We start from the raw sequence: 18,607 nt of genomic DNA on the forward strand, positions 1-18,607 counted from the left end.
ACAAGCCGCTGCAACCACCTCCGTGATTAAAGTGACCTGGTGAGTTTTTCTTAGAAGCGGACAGAGCTGAGTAGAGGATTTTGCTTTCTTTGATTTTATTTGGATTTTAAGTTTAAAGATTTATCTTTATATTCCCTTTTTTTTTTTTTATTTCTTTTTCCTTCGTTGAAAGGGAAAGTAAAATGGCGATCGGTAGCCTTTTCGGGGTTTTTTTTTTCCCTCTTCCCTTTCCCTTTTTCTTTTTTGACTGGAACGGAATGTGGACTTGATTATTTATAATGATTTTTGATGTTGGGTTTGGATTTTAGAAGCATTATTATTTTTGTTTAACTTTTTTGTTTTGTTTTTTGTACTTTTAAAAAATGGAATGGATTTTTTCTATTTAATTATTTTTCTTCTTCCCTTTTCTTTTTTGTTAACTTTTTTCTTTTTATTATAATGATCTCCTTTTGAAGGATTTTTTGATTTTTTGGAGTTAATCTCTCTTTTTCTTTTGTTTAATTTTTGTAATTTTAAGAAAGAGTAATTTCTTTTTTTTTTTAATTTTTTTTCTTTTTATTATAATGATCTCCTTTTGAAGGATTTTTTGGAGTTAATCTCTCTTTTTCTTTTGCTCAATTTTTGTAATTTTTAAGAAGGAGTAAAGATTTTTTTAAGATGGCTCCAAAGCGTCCAGTAATTCCTACAGCTCCTAAGGTGGTTTCTTCTTCGGTGTTATCATCAGCGCAACAACCTAAATCAATAGCTTCACCCTCTTCCTTGGCACAGTCAATAATGGTGAAGGATTTGCAAGAGATGATGGGAAATGTTATATCTCAAATTAGGGGAGAAATGAAAGAGATTTTAGAGGAAAATAATAAGATTTTGAGGCAAGAGATAGTTTTGGCTTTAAAAGGAGTTGCCTCTGTTCTTGAAAAGCTGAACTCTCGTGTAGAAGAGGTAATAGAAAAAGTGGAACTGATGGAGGGAAAATTGGAAAGCATGGAAAAAGAGATGGAAAATTTTCAAGATGAGATTCTCATGCTTCAATATAGACAAATGGAATATGCTTTAAGAATTAGAGGCTTGAGAGTCTGTGCAAGGAGATCTGAGAGAGATGGTTGCAAATGACTTTGCTGTGATTTTGAATAGAGAAAAAGAGGAAATACTTAGTGAAATTGAAAAAACATTTAGAGTTAACTCTGTGGTGGCAGAGCAAAAGAATTTGCCAAGAGATGTGGTAATTTATTTTGGGAAAAGATCACTGCGCAACGAAATTATACAAGCTTTTTATAAGAAGAGGTTTCAAATTGCTTCACAAGATGTTATAATTTTAAAGGAGATCCCATCCAAAATTTTAAGAAGAAGAAAGGAGTTTGCTTTTTTAGCAGATGAACTTAAAAAGAGACGAATCTTGTTCAGATGGGATGCTCCGACTGGAATGGTGGTGAGTTACCTGGGGATACGTTATAGACTCAATACTGTTTTTAAAGCAAAAGACTTTTACACTTCGGTCCTGGGGGTATGTTCATCGCCAACTATTACGTTTAAAGCTTTGGAAGAAAAGAAGGTAGAATTGCAGTCTGAAGAGCCTATATTTATGAAAATTGGGAAATCTCAGTTTGAGGGGCCTCAACAAGTTGAGATGGAGGAGCAGAGGATAACCTGTGCAACATATAATTGTAAAGAAAAGGAGCAACAGAAGAAGGAGGTTAAGGAAGCCTCACAAGTATTGGTTTCTGAAGCTGCGGGAGAAGGGCCTCAACAAGCTGAGATGAAGGAGCAGAGGACAACTCGTGCAACATACAAACGTAAAGAAAAGGAGCAACAGAAGAAGGAGGTTAAGGAAGCTTCACAAGTATTGGTTCCTGAGTCTGTGGGAGAAGCAAGATTTATAAACTTTTTGGAGCCACCTTTAAGGGCAGATTTTAAAGCACTTCTTTCAAGGTTTATGGATAAGAGAGATTGATAAGGAATGTGTCTATTGTGGATGGAATTGGTTATTGGTAAAGATTTAAATATATATAAGGGAATTTTAATGTTTTAAGTAATGTTTAAATTTGTGTTTTTTAAGGGTAGATTTTAAAGCACTTCTTTCGAGGTTTATGGATAAGAGAGATTGATAAGTTAATGTTTTAAGTAATGTTTAAATTTGTGTTTTTTAAGGGCAGATTTTAAAGCACTTCTTTCGAGGTTTATGGATAAGAGAGATTGATAAGGAATGTGTTTATTGTGGATGGAATGGGCTATTGGTAAAGATTTAAATATGTATAAGGGAATTTTAATGTTTTAAGTAATGTTTAAATTTGTGTTTTGGAGGGAGTTTATAAAGAATGATGGATAATAATATAATTATGATACTAGAAAATGTTTAGACTATATTATAATGTGTTTAATGATTGTAATTATAAAAATTATTTTTAAGAGAAGATAATTTGTTTAATTTAATGTATTTAGATTTGTTTAGGATTTATATGTGTTTTAAGTTTTTTTTTTGATAGGAGAGAAGATCATGGAGATCGAATGAAAATTTTAGATAAGAAGTTTAAGTTTAGCAATTTAAGGACTATTTAAAAGAGTATTTAGTTTTAATGGTATAACGAATGTTTATATGTTTATTTTTGTGTCTTAAGATAAAGAAAGAGGGAGAGATTAGATTTTATATTGTATGTATAGATATCTAAGGAGTATTTAAAGGAACATTTTGCTTTAAATATGTATAAGGGAATTTTAATGTTTTAAGTAATGTTTAAATTTGTGTTTTGGAGGGAGTTTATAAAGAACGATGGATAATAATATAAGTATGATATTAGAAAATGTTTAGAGTATATTATAATGTGTTTAATGATTGTAATTATTATTTTTAAGAGAAGATAACTTGTTTAATTTAATGTATTTAGATTTGTTTAGGATTTATATGTGTTTTACGTTTTTTTGAAAAATTTTAATTAAGCCTGTATTCAGCTCTGGGAAGGTTGGGGGAGGGTATGGGAGGTTTGGGGAGGTGGGGGAGGGTATGGGAGGGTTGGGGGGGTTTGGGGAAGGGAATTGTTTTGTAAAATTTAAAAATTTTCAATAAAAAAAAAAAGAAAGGCTGAGCGCCAAAGAATTGAGGCCTTTGAACTATGGTGCTGGAGAAGACTCCTGCGAGTCCCTTGGACTGCAAGGCGTTCAAACCGGTCAGTCCTAGAAGAGATCAACCCCAACTGCTTTTTAGAAGGCCAGATCCTGAAGTTGAAACTCAAATACTTTGGCCACCTAATGAGAAGGAAGACTCACTGGAGAAGGGCCTAATGCTGGGAAAGATTGAGGGCAATAGAAGAATGGGACGACAGAGAATGAGATGGCTGGATGGAGTCACTGAAGCAGTAGGTGTGAACTTAAATGGACTCCAGAAGATGGTAGAGGACAGGAAGACCTGGAGGAACGTTGTCCATGGGGTCGCGATGGGTCGGACACGACTTCGCAATTAACAACAACAATTGGGATGACAGTGGAATTATGGGAAGGGTTGATTGTAATTAGGCCAAAAGCAGTAAATGGGAAGTTCTGTAGTTGCCATGAAAGAATTTGTCAAGGCTCACCACTCTGCCAGTGTTAAATTATTAGAGCAGCATTTCAACTTGTCTTCCTTCAGGTCAGCATTAAAATAAGATTTATCAAGCTAATGTCTGAAAATATAGTAGGAATTAATTTAACAACCAAATACAAAGTACTCTAAACATAGTTGTTGGCTCTAAAGCTGTTATGAACTTGGAAACCTTTTTTTTTTTTTTTTCATTTTTGGCTTTTTCATTTGTTTCTACGGAAACTGTGAAAACGGAAGAGGGTAATGCCAGAAGAGGAAAAAAATTGGAACCCTTGTAAAAATGTTCTTGTTCAGGGAGTAGAAATAAGCATTTACATTTCAACTTTCCCTGAAACACCAACAGGCACTGATGTCCAAACATTTGGTGAAGATTGTGTTCTGTTAGTAAAGATGTAGATATAAGGCCAGCTAAAACTGCAGCTCTGTTCCATTTCTCATCAGTTAAACAAAAAAAAAAGCTGAGCACAGAGAGAGCACATTTTATCAGGAGAATCATGGGGTGGAATCCATGTTTATAATAGCAGCAGAATAAAGTTTGCAGTGCTGATTTATTTTACATTGTTATGAGAAAAATGCATGCTTGAATGTGTTCATGTTTGTTTTATTTAAATACCTGCCCCATTTTTGCACATCAGTGCCCAGGATGGATAAAATACAAAGCAAACTATAAACCAGTATATAGAAAGCAAGCAGGAAATAAATAATTTAATGGAGGTAATGGCTTTCATCACAGATGAAACAGATCAGTTCAATAGGCCAAAGCTTATATAAATAAAAAGAAATTTACTTGGGAATTGGTAGCTCTCCAAAGAGAGGACTCCATGAGCGTTATGAGGAAAGATATTCCAGAACCACAGACCTTTTCAACATGTGTACTTCAATTAATAGGGACAGAGAAAAATGTATCTTCTAAAAATCTTAAAATACAGACAGGTTCATAAGGAAAAAGACAAAAAACAAATAGACCCGTTGTAATGAATGATGAAGAAACCCCACCCCTGTTGTGGAGCAAACACTAACTTCATACTTGGCAATTGAGATAGCATGAGATAGTACACCTCAAGAAAACCTTTATTGTTTGTTGATTTATGACAGCCTTGGGAACGTTATGGCTCTCCTGAACAACTTCCAGCATCCCTCACTATTGACCATGCTTGAGATTTGTAGTTTAATAACTTCTCAAGTATCATACATTGATTTATTATCTTATTTGAGGCTTTGTCATTATTATTCACACATTTTTCATTTATTTGCTGGTATAGCATAATAATGTACAATGGAGGAAATGGCTTTCATCACAGATGAAACAGATCGGCTCAACAGGCCAAAAGCTTGTATAAATAAAAAGAAATTTACTTGAGATGATTCAATGGGCATTATGAGGAAAGATATTCCTTAGAAACAGTATATTTTTGTACTATTTTGCCAAGTTTTTTATTTGCAAGTTATCTCAATGGATGACCTGATTCCTGCACAAATGCTATTTGGGATTTACGATCAGGAATTTTGAGCGAGATTATTAGGTATTACACAAGTGTCCATAAGTTGCAGATGGACTTGTCTTCACAGAGTATCGAGCTTTGGTCAAATTTATGAATTAGAGAAAAGCAAATACCTTATGCTATCATCTTGTAAGGGATGCCTCTTGCATCTGTGATCCAGCCTTGAATAAATCAGTTCAGTTTTAACTGTAGATATCAAATGAGAAATTTTACATGGATGAACCAGTCTATATATTGCATTTGGCAGAAAGGCCTGTGTTTATTTATGTGACCAATTATTCCACCAACTGTATTGAGAGAGAAATTATGTATGTGTTTGAACTGGGAAATGTATATTTATTTTAGAAGTGAAATAAATAATAAAAGCCTAGACTCAAGATGTTACTCTAACAACAGATGAAAAGTTTTTCTTCAGAACAGAGAGGGAGCGGGTGAAAAGGGTTGATTACCTTGGGGAGATTCTTCCTTGATCAAACAGAAATGATCAGCTGGAGCTAGGCTTTGACAAGAGAAAGGGGAGGGGGGATAATACCTCCTTGAACATTTGATCTATTAGCTTTTTCCCCTGCCAAAAATACCAGGGAGGGAATGTTGTGTTCTAGGTCATGCATAGACTGGGCAGTTCAGCATTCTTGTTTTTGGCAAACTCTGCAAACGCCAAGTGTAAACAAAGGCACACACAACAGCGTGCTGAAACCTCACCACTATCCTTTTAAACTATTAGAGGCCTATCAGTGCCTGTATATATGTGGCTGTTCTTAATTGCTATTACTCAGGATGTTACCTCCTGCAAAAGGATTCTGCCATGTCTTTGAGAACACTCCATTTAATTTATAAATGTTTCATTTTTCATGCCTACACTCTTTACATTCTAGCATTTGGTGTTTTTTTTATCCTGAATAAATTACGGTATATGATACACAGGAATTTAAGCTGTTTCTAAGCGCTTATATGCACATGTACTATATAAGTAGAAACAAGAAACAACAGCTCCAATGACTTACTCTAGTAGAAGCCTCAGTAAGTTTAAACATAATGAAGACTGACAATTTCAAATTAAAAAGGACAAACAGTTTGATATAGGCATGTTATATGGATATATTAGAGAGCCAGTTTGGTGTAGAGGATAAGGCATCAAGCTAGAATGGGAGAGTGGGAGTTCTAGTCCCACCTTGGAAATAAATCACTTTCTCTCAGCCATGGAAAGGAAGCAATGGCAAACCACTTCTGAAAAACCTTGCCAAGAAAACTGCAGGAATTTGTCCAGGCAATCTCCAAGACTCAGACATAATTGAACAAAAGGAAAAAAAATCAGATTTTACTTTTATACCTATTAGAATGGAATGCTATGTCTGGTTCGGGGAGCCCTAACAAAGAGCCCCCATGAATCCAAAGGTTGTCAGCCTCCTGCTGGTACAACAAAATTGAACCTGTTTTAAATTTCTTCTTCACAACCAAGTGACTTTTATTTATTTTAATGGCAGGGAAGTTTAAATAGAGTTGTGCTTGAGAACTGGAGGGCATGTGGTCCCACCCAAAACCAAACCCCATTTTCCCTTTTCAAGCCGCAACTTTCCCAAAGTTAATGTGATTAGGTTTTTGTTCTGGACAGGAAAATGGAAATGTCCACCAAAACATACATACATACATACATACATACATACATACATACATATTGGTGGACACTTCCAGGAAATTGGAAGTGTCCACCAAAACATATATATATATTGGTGGACACTTCCATTTTCCTGTCCAGAACATACATACATACATACATACATACATACATATGTCCATGTCTCCTCCCCAAATGACAACATTGTGCTTCTATCGTAATTTCTTATGAGCACATTTCAAATGAGTTACTCTATGAAAATATTGTTTATTAAAATCTGTATATCAGGTCATTAATTATTCTTTTTTCCCCAGGTGACTGTTGGTCAATTGTATACAGCAGAGAAGCTTGTTATTGAGTGTCCACAAAAAGTATAATTCTGATGCTTTTTTCCTGCCGAAGTAGACAACAACCATTGACAACTCTCAGCATTCTACAACAGGCACAGATTTATATTTAAATGCATATTATCATCTGTATATATGACTGATTTATCTTTTCCTCTGGTTTGAAAATATAAGAATCATTGTATAAAGTATAAGTTTTATTATAATTGTATTATTTACGTGCCACTAAAATGGATTGTTTTGTTGTACATGAATGCCACTGTTTGCTCATACATTTTCCTGACAATAAAATATTTGCTCACTTCCTTCTGCTAATGAGATTTGTGCACTTTTTGTCTGGGTTATGAATATATTTTGCAACTCAGGAAATCAGGCTCAAAACCATTTCTATAAACTGAAGCCTATTTGAACTTTAGTCCCATTCCAGTACAATTCTGTAAAAAATATAAATACCCCACCAGTATAGCTTACATTTGTTATTATATAATCTTAAATTTGAAAATGTGAGAATTTAGGACTCTACTATGACATTTCTGGAGACTTGAATAGCTACAAGCCTTTATTTGTAACCCACAAATGTATAGGACTCTTTCTTGATTAGACAAGAGCCCCCTATTCCAGGGATACTAACTGAAGGTCCACATCCCTTTATTTGCAGCTACAAAAAAATTCCAGTAAAAACTTAAAATTGTTTAGACTGAAGACCATTTTCTATGCTGACATAACATGCAAGTGAGAAACAAATTGCTTCAGTATGTTGCTGACTGTAGAATCTTCTTATCGGTTTCAAAATTCATGAACCAAAATTAGTCTGTTTGCTATTTCAAAGGTCAAGGACCAATACCAAATCTAAAAAAAACATTCTGAAGTTTTGCAAAGCAGTCAGATATTTAGTAGCACACAAAAGTATCTGTAAGCCATATCAGATAAGTAAATATAACCCCCAAACCACATCCATTACTCTGGAGTAGAGAACCTTGCCAAAGCAAATTTGTAGGTAGGACCCCTCAAACAATATCCATAATTGGCTGAGTTTGGTTTCTATGCAGGACTGTAGAAACCGAAATGGCAAAATATCTTCCAAAGTTATGGATCGATCTATAGATTTGTCATAATTTATATAAGTTTGTGTAAAATATGGTTGTCTTAGAAATCTAGTATGTGGCTTTTTGAAATCAAATACTATAGGCTTCTCAATTAGTATAAATTCATCACTTTTAATTCTAGTAAATGGCATTGGTTACATCATAGAATGTTTGCCACAAAACAGAAATTCTTCCAGACAACTTTAAATGCAGGTCTTCTACAGTGCTGGATAGTGAAACCATCCAAAATAATAACTGTATCTCACATCAAGGGTCTGTTTTTCATCAAACTGACTGAGAAAGAATATTCTACATTCCTCCACAGTATTTATTTATTGAACAGCACTTCCAAATACTTCAAGAAATTGTTTTAGTCAATTTGAACAGTGTATCTTCCCTATGAACCTGGATAGAGACAGTTATACATATTCGAGTATCCCAACCCAAAAGTTTTTACATTTATTTTTTTCAAACATAGAAATGGGATGTCCAGTGCTGACATCACACAAAAAAAATGCCTTTCACTTGGGGGGGGGAGGGAGGGAGGGAGGAATGTACGTAGACAAATGTAGAACATGAAGGCCCAGACAGACATGCTAGAAATTCAGCACAAGACAATGGTATGATGGAATATACCATAATCTTCATACAATAATTTGCATGAATACAGCTAATATAAAATTACTGTTAAATATTTTGATTACATTTTTCTCAGTTACATAGACATAAGTCATCAATAGTATTTACCTCTGAATAAACGTTTCTAGGATTGCAATCTGAATGTCTTCATTCTCAGAAGTTAGTAGCACTAAAGCAGAAAAGCCAAATCTCCAGTTTTTGTCTGTTTTCAGTTTGATTTCTATTGTTACAAACTGTGATTTTATAATGGGTAAGTGACCAGTTAACTTTAGGAACTTACAGATATGTACATTTCAAATTAATGTAATCTATGAAAATGAATTTATACTTTCTCACAATTGAACAAAATAAAGTTATCAAAATACCTAAACATATTGTTAAAGAATACACAACTAATCACTTATTTTTTAAAAAAAAAGTCTTATGAAGACCCACTCATCTATAAAAACATAAGAGCTACAGAATCCAGCAGTACCATGCAAAATTCTGGAACCAAACATTCTCTTCTGTCCCTCTGAAAAGTATTCCAACTGAGGAAAATATATGCATAATAAAACTATATCTCCTGAAGCAAAAATTAAGGTTTTGACACTATTGCGTTCTCAGAATAAGGTAGTCAAATGCATTCTTTCAAATGAAATATGTCTAGTAGATATTTAACTATACCACAATGTATTGGTTTAGTTCAGGGCTTTTCAACCAGTGGTACGGGTACCACCTGAGGTACATTGGCACCTGGCAGGTGGTACGCGACCATCCTAGAAAAGTGGTAGTGGGGGAGGGGAATGAGCTGAACTGATGGCAGCACTGCACAAGCCTGAGCGAGAGATGGCTGGAGCTGCAGGGCTGTCAGGGCTCACCGGAAGCACCAGGATCAGTGCCGCTTTCCAGCTGATCAGCGCTTCGGGACTGTCAGGGCTCAGTGGAAGCGCCAGGCTCAGTGCCAGGCTCCAGCTGGGGCTCGGCACTGATCCTGGCGCTTCTGCTGAGCCCAGAAGAAGCACCAATCAGCTGGAATGTTGCCTTATCTCCAGGGTCTTGTGATTTACATTCAGATGTGTGGCAATTTATTCATATTTATGACGGTCACAGTGTCCCAGGGTCATGTGAAGTGACCAAAACCTGCTGCAATCACCCATCAGACAGGGGGAATAAAAACCACACACACCCCACCCCACCCCCACTGCCAGTCCTCAACAGAAATGCTCACAACAATGGAAATCTCGCACAGGAGGAAGAGCGCCGCCTGGTGGGCAGTGCCATTGTAACTTCGAACAGTCACTAAGCGAACTGTTGTAAGTCGAGGACTACCTGTACTTCATCACTTTTTTCCTTTTTGGGGGGGTGGTCATCAAGTTTTTGACACTTTGCTAGGTGACTGGTGATACTCGGATATTGCCATATCTGAAAAGTGGTACAATGGGTGAAAAGGTTGAAAAGCCCTGGTTTAGTTAATTGATTACATTTACTAATTTCAGACTTGCTAAATATGGCATTTTAATTCCCCTTTTCTAGCACCCCAATCCAAATTGGGATAACATTTATTTCTTCATTTGACTTTTAGATCACCATCAACTGACTCTCAGGAGGTAACCATCAAGAATACTAAAATAGCTACACATATTCCTTGTATTCTCATGTGAAAGAGGACTAGCAGCAAAGTATATCTGGGGGGAGGATTATCAGTTACAGTGCAAATTTTCCCACAGACGAGTTGGAGAAAGAAGGTTAAATTCAGGAATATAAACAAATTTCAAGAGAGACCCAACTGGAAGTGAATTATCTCAGCACATCAGTGGTAGGAAGAACATTGGGAAAAATCAAATATATTTTATCTTCCCTTCAAAACATATTCCAGAATACTCTTACAAATGTATGAGGTGGCTAGGATTTTTGGCATTTAAAACAAAAACAAAAATCACTCCACTTAGTGACCCAGGGGTTGAGAACTCCTGACTTAGTCCCACCAGTGCAATGCTACTTTTATTTAGCAGCACTTTCTGGGTTGGCCCTCTAACCACAAAACAGAATTGGCCCAGATGTAGCAGAGACTTCCACTAGAACAGTGGTTCTCAACCTTTCTAATGCCGCGACCCCATAATACAGTTCCCCATGTTGTGGTGACCCCCAACCACTTATACATCACCGGGTGCCAGGGGCGTGGCCAAAGAAAAGGGGGAAAAAATGGCGGACAGACTTGTTTGGCGACCCCCGTGAAATGGTCGTTCGACCCCAAATGGGGTCCCGACCCACAGGTTGAGAACCACTGCACTAGAAAAAGGGAGAATATTTTTACAAATGTAAGGTAGGGCATGGTTTCTTAACTTCAGTAACTTTAAGATGTGTGGATTCCAACTCCCAGAATTCCCCACCCAATAGGGGTAGCAGTTGATAAACACGGTTCTTAAAAGCATTCCTCGACTTTCTGAAGATTTCCAAAGAGCATAATAATTTTAATTCTACCAAGTTAAATTACATCCAATTTTTAGTCTATACAACAGTTTCTAGATCTTGTGCTCACAGAATTCAAAGCAAGTTGAAGTATGCCTGAAGAACAATCTAGTGCTGCAGCTGACAAAAGTATTAGATATACAATATGAATGAATATTTCAAAGTTCACTTCTTTATGAATACCGAACAGAAAACGAGAGAGGGCAGTGGTGATAAAGTAAGTCAAGGCTTTGAACTGAGCTCATTTTTGAAGTCTTCACACACAATTTTCTTGGCAACAATATGGAATGGTTTGCCACTGCCTTCGTTAGGATGTTTTTAGCCTTCCCATCCTCCTGGGACTTCCAGAATCTTCATCCAAGTACTAGCCAACTTAGCTTCACAGAACAAGCAATGCTGGCTACATGCTGAAAAGTTTCAACTTCTGTTAGTTTATGCTTGCTCTGTCTCAACTTCAAAACCTGTCGAGAATTAATCTGTCTTTCACATAACATCAATGTTCTGATATTTTAAACACAACAAATAACAAGGAAACACAGCCTTTACTGCTGTATAATCCATATGGGCTTTAAGAAACAATACAATCTTGCCAATTCCATATAACATCAAGATTTTCTGAAATCTCCTGCCTCTCCTTTGCAATAGTTTTGCAAAGGCTTGGTTAAGAACAAAACACACAAACATACACCCCACAAAGCATTACACCAAAGACAAGAATTCTCATGTGTGGCAGACAGGAATATAATTTATTCATATTGAAAAGCATTTTCTAAAAAGTTGACAGTATTTGCTTAGTGTATTTCCAGTGCATATTGAAAGAAATCTTACCCTGTTCAGTGGTAACCCTTTCCTCCTTTTGCTTCCATAAAGGCATTAGAAGCATGTTTGATATTGCTCTGATAGAACAGAATAATTTATACACTGCTCATAGATTTAACATATTGCACAAAAACTCAAAGATCTCAAGAAGATTTGTTAGCATCCTCTGAGTATTTTTTTTTTATCAAGGCTACACCAAGAAGACATGTTTTCTATATTACGGTAATACTAGTTTTTGCTGGCTTTTGCTAAAAAAAAAAAAAAAAAGGCACACAATGTTTTGTCAATTTTTTTCTGATTCCTGCTATGAACGATCTTGTTTAGATATCACATTGTTTAAACTTATTTAAAACCTTAAGAGGGTTTATCCCATCACATAACCTATCTACCCCATCATATGTATAATTATTTCAGAGAAGTTATAAACTGCCTTCTTTTCCTGAAATAATAGGATCTTACCACTTAAGGCAGTAGCAGCAGCAAAGTTTATGTTGGAAATGAATTATGACTCACTGCTGACTTGTGGCACTACATCAAGTATTTTCTATTCCAAAAGGAATATTTTTTTTCAGTTTTTCAACTTTTTCAGTTGCAACACTTATTTAAAACATTTTGGAAATAATACTAAGAAGAAATAATAAACTCTACAGGAGTTTGTGCATTTATAATACAGCATCTTTTTAAAATGACTTTACTTTTTTCTTGAATACTGAACAAATAAATGTACTATTTTCAGCAGCAAGAATCATTTTTTTAGAAAAAATTAAAATGCTACAAAGTCAGTGTGCCTCTTTCCATACTGGCCGTGTAGCATTTAAATTTCAATTATAAGCTAATCTCCGTCCCTAGTCATCGGCTGAATCCATGATTAATATATACTTTTGTCAGTCTATGCTTTAAACAAAGCAATTATTAGGAGCAGCATAAAATTTTAAAACAATACACAACTTTAAAAAAGAAAAGCATATTGTTCATAATGATTACATTCTAAATATATGTTAATCAGTAAGCAGCCAGAAAAGTTAGGACTGCTGTACAAAACAAAAATAAATGCTTGTCTTATCTCATTTACAGGAATACAACTCTATGAAAGGACCCCACCAATTTGCAAACATGCAATATACCTGTTTGAAAGCCCTGCCTGGCCAAGGAACCTAGTGTTTACACCTTAAACACCTGGCAAACATTTTCTTAAAAACTTTTAAGTATTCCCATCTCCTTAAAAAAAAACCAATCGGATCTTCCTAATAAAAGATCAATCACAGGACACTACACCTGCAAAACATGAATAAACATAGCTTACAATATTTATCTTCTCTTATAGCTCCCTTCACCCTCACTATTAAATAAATGTGGCATTTAATTATACAATATTTCTTTCCCAAACACTCCAAGATAAAATCAGTTACTTCATACTACCAAAGCACACTGTCTCTTAAGACAGTGGTGGCGAACCTATGGCACGGGTGCCAGAGGTGGCACTCAGAGCTCTCTCTGTGGGCACGTGCGCCATCGCCCCAGTGCTAGGCCTTCAGCTGGGTTTTATAAAACCTTTTCACTTTAGGCCTCCATCGCCGTGTGCAAAAAAAAAAAAAAAAGTTTCAATCAGTCAATTTCAAGTTCTCGTGGGAAAAAAAAGTCTTAAGAGTTCCAGGGTCTGCATTTTTTTCTAAAAGAAGCTGAGAATGGCTTACTAAAAAAGATCCCAACATTCCAAGTTTAGAAAAGTATTTTTCGAAGCACACCCTAATCTTTCTAACTGGGACTGTTCATATGCATTAGATTTTTCAACATTCTGAATTCCTAGTCTCTAAATCAGGGGTAGGCAACCTTGGCTCTTTTATGACTTGTGGACTTCAATTCCCAGAATTCCTGAGCCAGTTATGCTGGCTGAGGAATTCTGGGAGTTGAAGTCCACGAGTCATAAAAGAGCCAAGGTTGCCTACCGCTGCTCTAAATAATAGTGTCTAGGGATTCTATAAATTGAAATCCGAGGCATTTATTATTTTATTTAAAATGTTTATATAGCCAACCATCATCTAACCAACTTTGTGCGGTTACATATGAAGGAAATGATATTAAGGACATTTTAATTCAACCTGATGGCTAAACAGTGTTTAGATCACTTAGCTGAGGAGATCTGGAAGAAACTATTCAACTAATCAATAGTTTACTGAACTGATCCTTCAAAATTGAAATTCAGCAGAATTATTGCACTTCATGCTAGCTGCCTACGGAGGTTGAATTATTCTAAAGTTACAGCTAATTTAAAAAACCATTTGTGGCAGAAAAGCCATGAGGTGAAACATATTATGGGAAATAAATGTTGTGCACTCCATCAATTACTGTCAGAGAACATTTCAAGTTCCAACATGAGATGGTTTGGAGATACAGAATCTGCTTTTTTAAAAATTGAAGCAGTCAAATCAGAAAATCCTATCGGTTGTACCTGCACTCCTTGCTACTCATGGCTAGCTGATATAATAGCCAAAGACCCAAGAGGGAAGATATTGTTTACTTGCAATAATTATGTAAAAGAGGACATTTCAATGGGGAAGAAAATGTAAGTTGCGTTTAGATCAGTGTTTCTCAACCTTGACAATTTTAAGGCATGTGGACTTCAACTCCCAGGATTCCACAGCCAGCAATGCTGGCTGTGGAATTCTGGGAGTTGAAGTCCACATGCCTTAAAATTGTCAAGGTTGAGAAATGCTGATTTAGATAGAAAACTTCAACTGTATCTCTTTTCCTTTGGTCACCCTCTAGGCCAGTGATGGTGACCCTTTTAGAGACCGAGTGCCCAAACTGCAACCCAAAACCCACTTATGTATCATCGGGTGCCAGGTAGGTGTGGCCCATTGGGTGGGTGTCGCCAATCTGTGGGCATGGCTGCTCTGGTAACGGCAGACTGGGTGGGACTAAAAAGTTCAATCAATCAATTCAAATTTGCGAGATCTTTTTTTTCCCCCGCGAGAAGTTGAAATTGATTGATTGAACCTTTTTTTTTTTTTTTGCACATGGTGGCGGAGGCCTAAAGCAAAAAGGTTTTATAAAACCCAGCTGAAGGCCTAGGACTGGGGCGACGGTGCACGTGCCCACAGAGGGCTCTGCGTGCCATAGGTTCGCCACCACGGTTCTAGGCATATACAAAAGTGAAGTTACTAATAATCATCCAGATCTGAGTTCTCACATAAGTACTTACTTCACAGATTATACATATTTTCAAATAGAATATATATTGTTTTTAAAATATGTGATTCCTGAATCATGGAGCAGACACTAAAATTTGCAATGCAAACTAAACATCATTTCTTCAAGACCCTGATCAATTTCTGCTAAGAAATGTAAATAATCTTGAAAGTAAGTAGGTTCCAACATACCTATCATTTACAATAAAAATGACAGTAGTCATTCCTTATGGAATGATACATTGCAAATGTAACATTATAATTTCATAGCTGCAATTATAAAGAAGCTTTGTTCTAAGGCACAATAGGCAAGGGGGAAACCCCATTCAATCAAATTAAAAAATATATATTCTTCATCACTCTAGTTATCCAATTTCCAGAGAAGTATTCTGAATTCGGGCAGCATTCTTTCAGGTTTTTCAGAAGTCACTGCCAAAACCAGGAAAGAGCAGCCCAAATCACGCATGACTTTAAAGGGGACAAAGTTCCAGTCCTACTGTAGTTCATTCTCTTTTTCATACCCAAAAGTGGATATATCCCCACTCAGATACCCATGCTGCAAAGGAGACTTTGCCAGAACTGTTGTCCAATGAGTCTCAAAGCATTCTTTTTTTCCTGGCTGAAAGTGCCAGAAATATTCAGGATTCTTGTAACAATAAACTCTACTTTTCTAAGACGCACACTTCTCTTTTCCTAAGCCCGACCACGATTCTCCCATTCGGCTGCCTCTTCGATCCAAAACTTGAAGCCCGCAAGGCTTACCAAGCTGGCGTGGGCACGATGGCTAAAGTGCGAGGGGCTGGCGGGCGGGCGGGCTGGCGATCTCGATAGTTTGAGCCGCTAGAAGGAAGAAAGGGGCAAAGGCGAGTCGTGGATAGGGTTCAGCCCTTAGGATGTTGCGTTGCAGGATTCCGGAAGACGGTAATGCAAGGCAAATTAGGCTGGTTTCTGGAACAATTTCAGGCTCTCTCAAGAGCCAGTTGGCACCCAAGTCGCAGTGGCTCCGAATCTCATCACAGGGGAGTTGCAGATTTCTCGGTGCTGCAATCGCGGAGGGTATAGTTGGTCCCGCCGTTGTTGTCCCAATGCTCCCCTTGCTGGCTTCGATAGCAGATAGCGAAATGCACGGCCGTCCCGTCTGGCAAACCAGGTGGAAGGCAGAGCGAGAACTGGTAACGCTCGATCGGAGCGGAGCCACCCGAAGGGTCCCCATCCGGGAGCGGCAGAGCGGGGACGTCCAGGAAAGAAAGCCACTCGTTAAAGGTGTAGCGTACCGTCACCTCCTTGGAGCCGGGGCAACTCAGCACTCTCACCACGCCACGCACGTCCGTGGGCGCCCCGGCCAATGCAGTCCCCACCACCTCCTCCAGGCAGACGCAGTCCCGCCGCAGCCGCTCGCCGCTGACTTGCTCGTCCGCCCCCTCCAACGGGGGCGTGAGCCGGAGCGGGACTTGAGGCGGCGGCCGAGGGAAAGACGACGACGACGACGCGCAACCCCCCAACTCGGCCAGGGCGGCGGTGAAGTCCTCGAAGTCCCTCTGCCGCATGGGGAAGCTCTGCAAGCGGGAGAGCACGGCGTGAGGCACCTGCGGCTCCTCGGCAGCGCTGTAATGCTTGACGCTGGCCAAGCACAAGCCCAGGGAATCGGCGAACTGCACCCGCTTCTTGCACTTGGTGCAGCAGCCGCGGATGCCCCCCGTCGGCGACGCCGCCTCGTCATCCTCGCTCCCGTCGCTGTCGCCCGGGATTTGCCTTCTCTGGAAGAACCGCGCCGCTGCCAAAGACGGGCTGTCAGGCAGCGAGAAGGAGCGTCCGCGGCGACGGCGCAACTCCAGCAGCGCCTCCTCGTCCTTCTCCCGGGCGGCTGCGACCGCGCAGTCCCGCTGCTGCTGTCGCTGCTCTGCGGGGTTCTCCGCCGCTGCCGCGTCCTCCTCGGCGTCTTCTCGCCATGCCGGGGCTAATGCAGGTTGTTCGTCGGGCTGATGCTCCCCAAAGGGAGCAAAAAGTTGCCCCAAACTCAGGACTGCGGAGCCGCGGTTCTCCATAGCATGGCGCCGACGCTACGCCAAAGCTCCCGCTCGGGGAGAGGCGAACTTCACTTTTGCCGTCAGAGCTCCGTGGGAAACAGCGCGCGACAAACGCCGCTCCGTTTCAAAGCGGGTCGCTTTATCTGTAAGGGAGGCAAAAGTCCTTCGGACGAGAAGACGCGCCCCCTTCTCCTTCCCTCTCTCTCCCCCCCTCCTCCGAGGAAGGATGGGGCGGGGCGGGGCGGGACCTCCCACAAAAACCCGTAAGAAAAAGACATTTGCCACAAGCTGAAAGGCACGTAACCGCTCTGCGTGGAAATTGGGAAGCGCGCGCGTCACTCCGGGGAGGGGGGAGATGGAATATCATAATTTAAGATAATAAGACCTCCCAGGGCGGGGCCGAATGGTTAAAGCTCCCAGCCCCCTCTTCTCGCGCGGCAGGCTCGGCCTTGCCACGCCCCCCTCCCCCTCCTCCTCCCCATGGCATCTCTGCAAGGTTGAGAGAGTTTGGGGAGCGCGGAGCTCCCGGAGAGGAAGTGAAATAAGAGAAGCCTCCTCCGCCACAGGAAACTCTTTCTGATAACAGGCCCTTATACTCGACCCCCGCGGCACCCGCCGCTCCCTCCCTCCTCGTCTAGCTTTACTCTTTGGTGATTGGTAATTTGGGAATTGGAATTTATGTTGCTGCGCGGTCTGGCTATAAGATCTAAAGCTGCCATCATCTACTCCCCCAGAGTCAGTGTTCATCCATGCATCATTTGCACTGGAAGAGTTTATCGGCGATTCTTCAGTACTACATGGCCAAACGAAGCAGTGGAGAAGGGAGGGAAGAAGAGGGGCTGGGTTCAAATATGTCTGAAAAATCATCCATGGGGTCTCGCATAGCTTGTTTCCTGCTGGGTACTGACAGGAGCTCGAGTCGACCTACCCACATGTTCTAATAAAGAGGGTTCAAAAAGGAACCCCCTGCCCTGGGCGAGTGTGATGAATGGGACCCCTGAATATGGGCATTCTTAGTTGTTGAGACATCTTAGGTTCATTCTCCTATTTGTGGTACAGTGTCTATAGCAGTGGTTCTCAACCTGTGGGTCGGGACCCCGTTTGGGGTCAAACAACCATTTCACGGGGGTCACCAAACAACGCAGTCCGCCATTTTTTCCCCCTTTTCCTTAGCTGTGCTATTCCCTTTTATTTTATTGTCTTTCTTTATTATATAGAGTCTAATTCTATTGGCTTTTAAAAGCCAATAGGAATTGTCTAGGCTGTCTCTGCTCTGCTGAGCCCGCCAAAAGTCCCATTCTGCAAACGGTGCTGCACCGAGTAGTCCTCGACTTATGACCAGTTGAGCAGTCCTCAACTTATGACT

The 18,607-nt window shown here is 39.3% G+C and overlaps 2 protein-coding genes across 2 annotated transcripts in view; one reads left to right on the plus strand and one right to left on the minus strand.

Annotated features, from left to right (window-relative positions):
* Nucleotides 1-7,350, plus strand: part of LYRM4 (LYR motif containing 4) — a 48,113-nt gene extending 40,763 nt beyond the window's left edge. The window contains exon 3 of the mRNA XM_039350768.1: nucleotides 7,000-7,350. Within this exon, the coding sequence (XP_039206702.1) occupies nucleotides 7,000-7,062 (63 nt within the window). The 3' untranslated portion in view covers nucleotides 7,063-7,350. The remainder of the gene's footprint in view (nucleotides 1-6,999) is intronic.
* A 7,893-nt stretch (nucleotides 7,351-15,243) lies between these two features.
* On the minus strand, nucleotides 15,244-17,458 carry PPP1R3G (protein phosphatase 1 regulatory subunit 3G). Its single transcript, XM_039350786.1, has one exon. The coding sequence runs from the start codon at nucleotides 17,257-17,259 to the stop codon at nucleotides 16,228-16,230; it is 1,032 nt and encodes a 343-aa protein (XP_039206720.1). The 5' UTR covers nucleotides 17,260-17,458; the 3' UTR covers nucleotides 15,244-16,227.
* Nucleotides 17,459-18,607: the final 1,149 nt, after the last annotated feature.

The sequence above is a fragment of the Crotalus tigris genome, unplaced genomic scaffold (genome assembly GCF_016545835.1).
Source record: "Crotalus tigris isolate CLP2741 ecotype Arizona unplaced genomic scaffold, ASM1654583v1 scf7180000017567.3851432, whole genome shotgun sequence".
In the NCBI taxonomy this organism is placed as follows: Eukaryota; Metazoa; Chordata; class Lepidosauria; order Squamata; family Viperidae; genus Crotalus; species Crotalus tigris.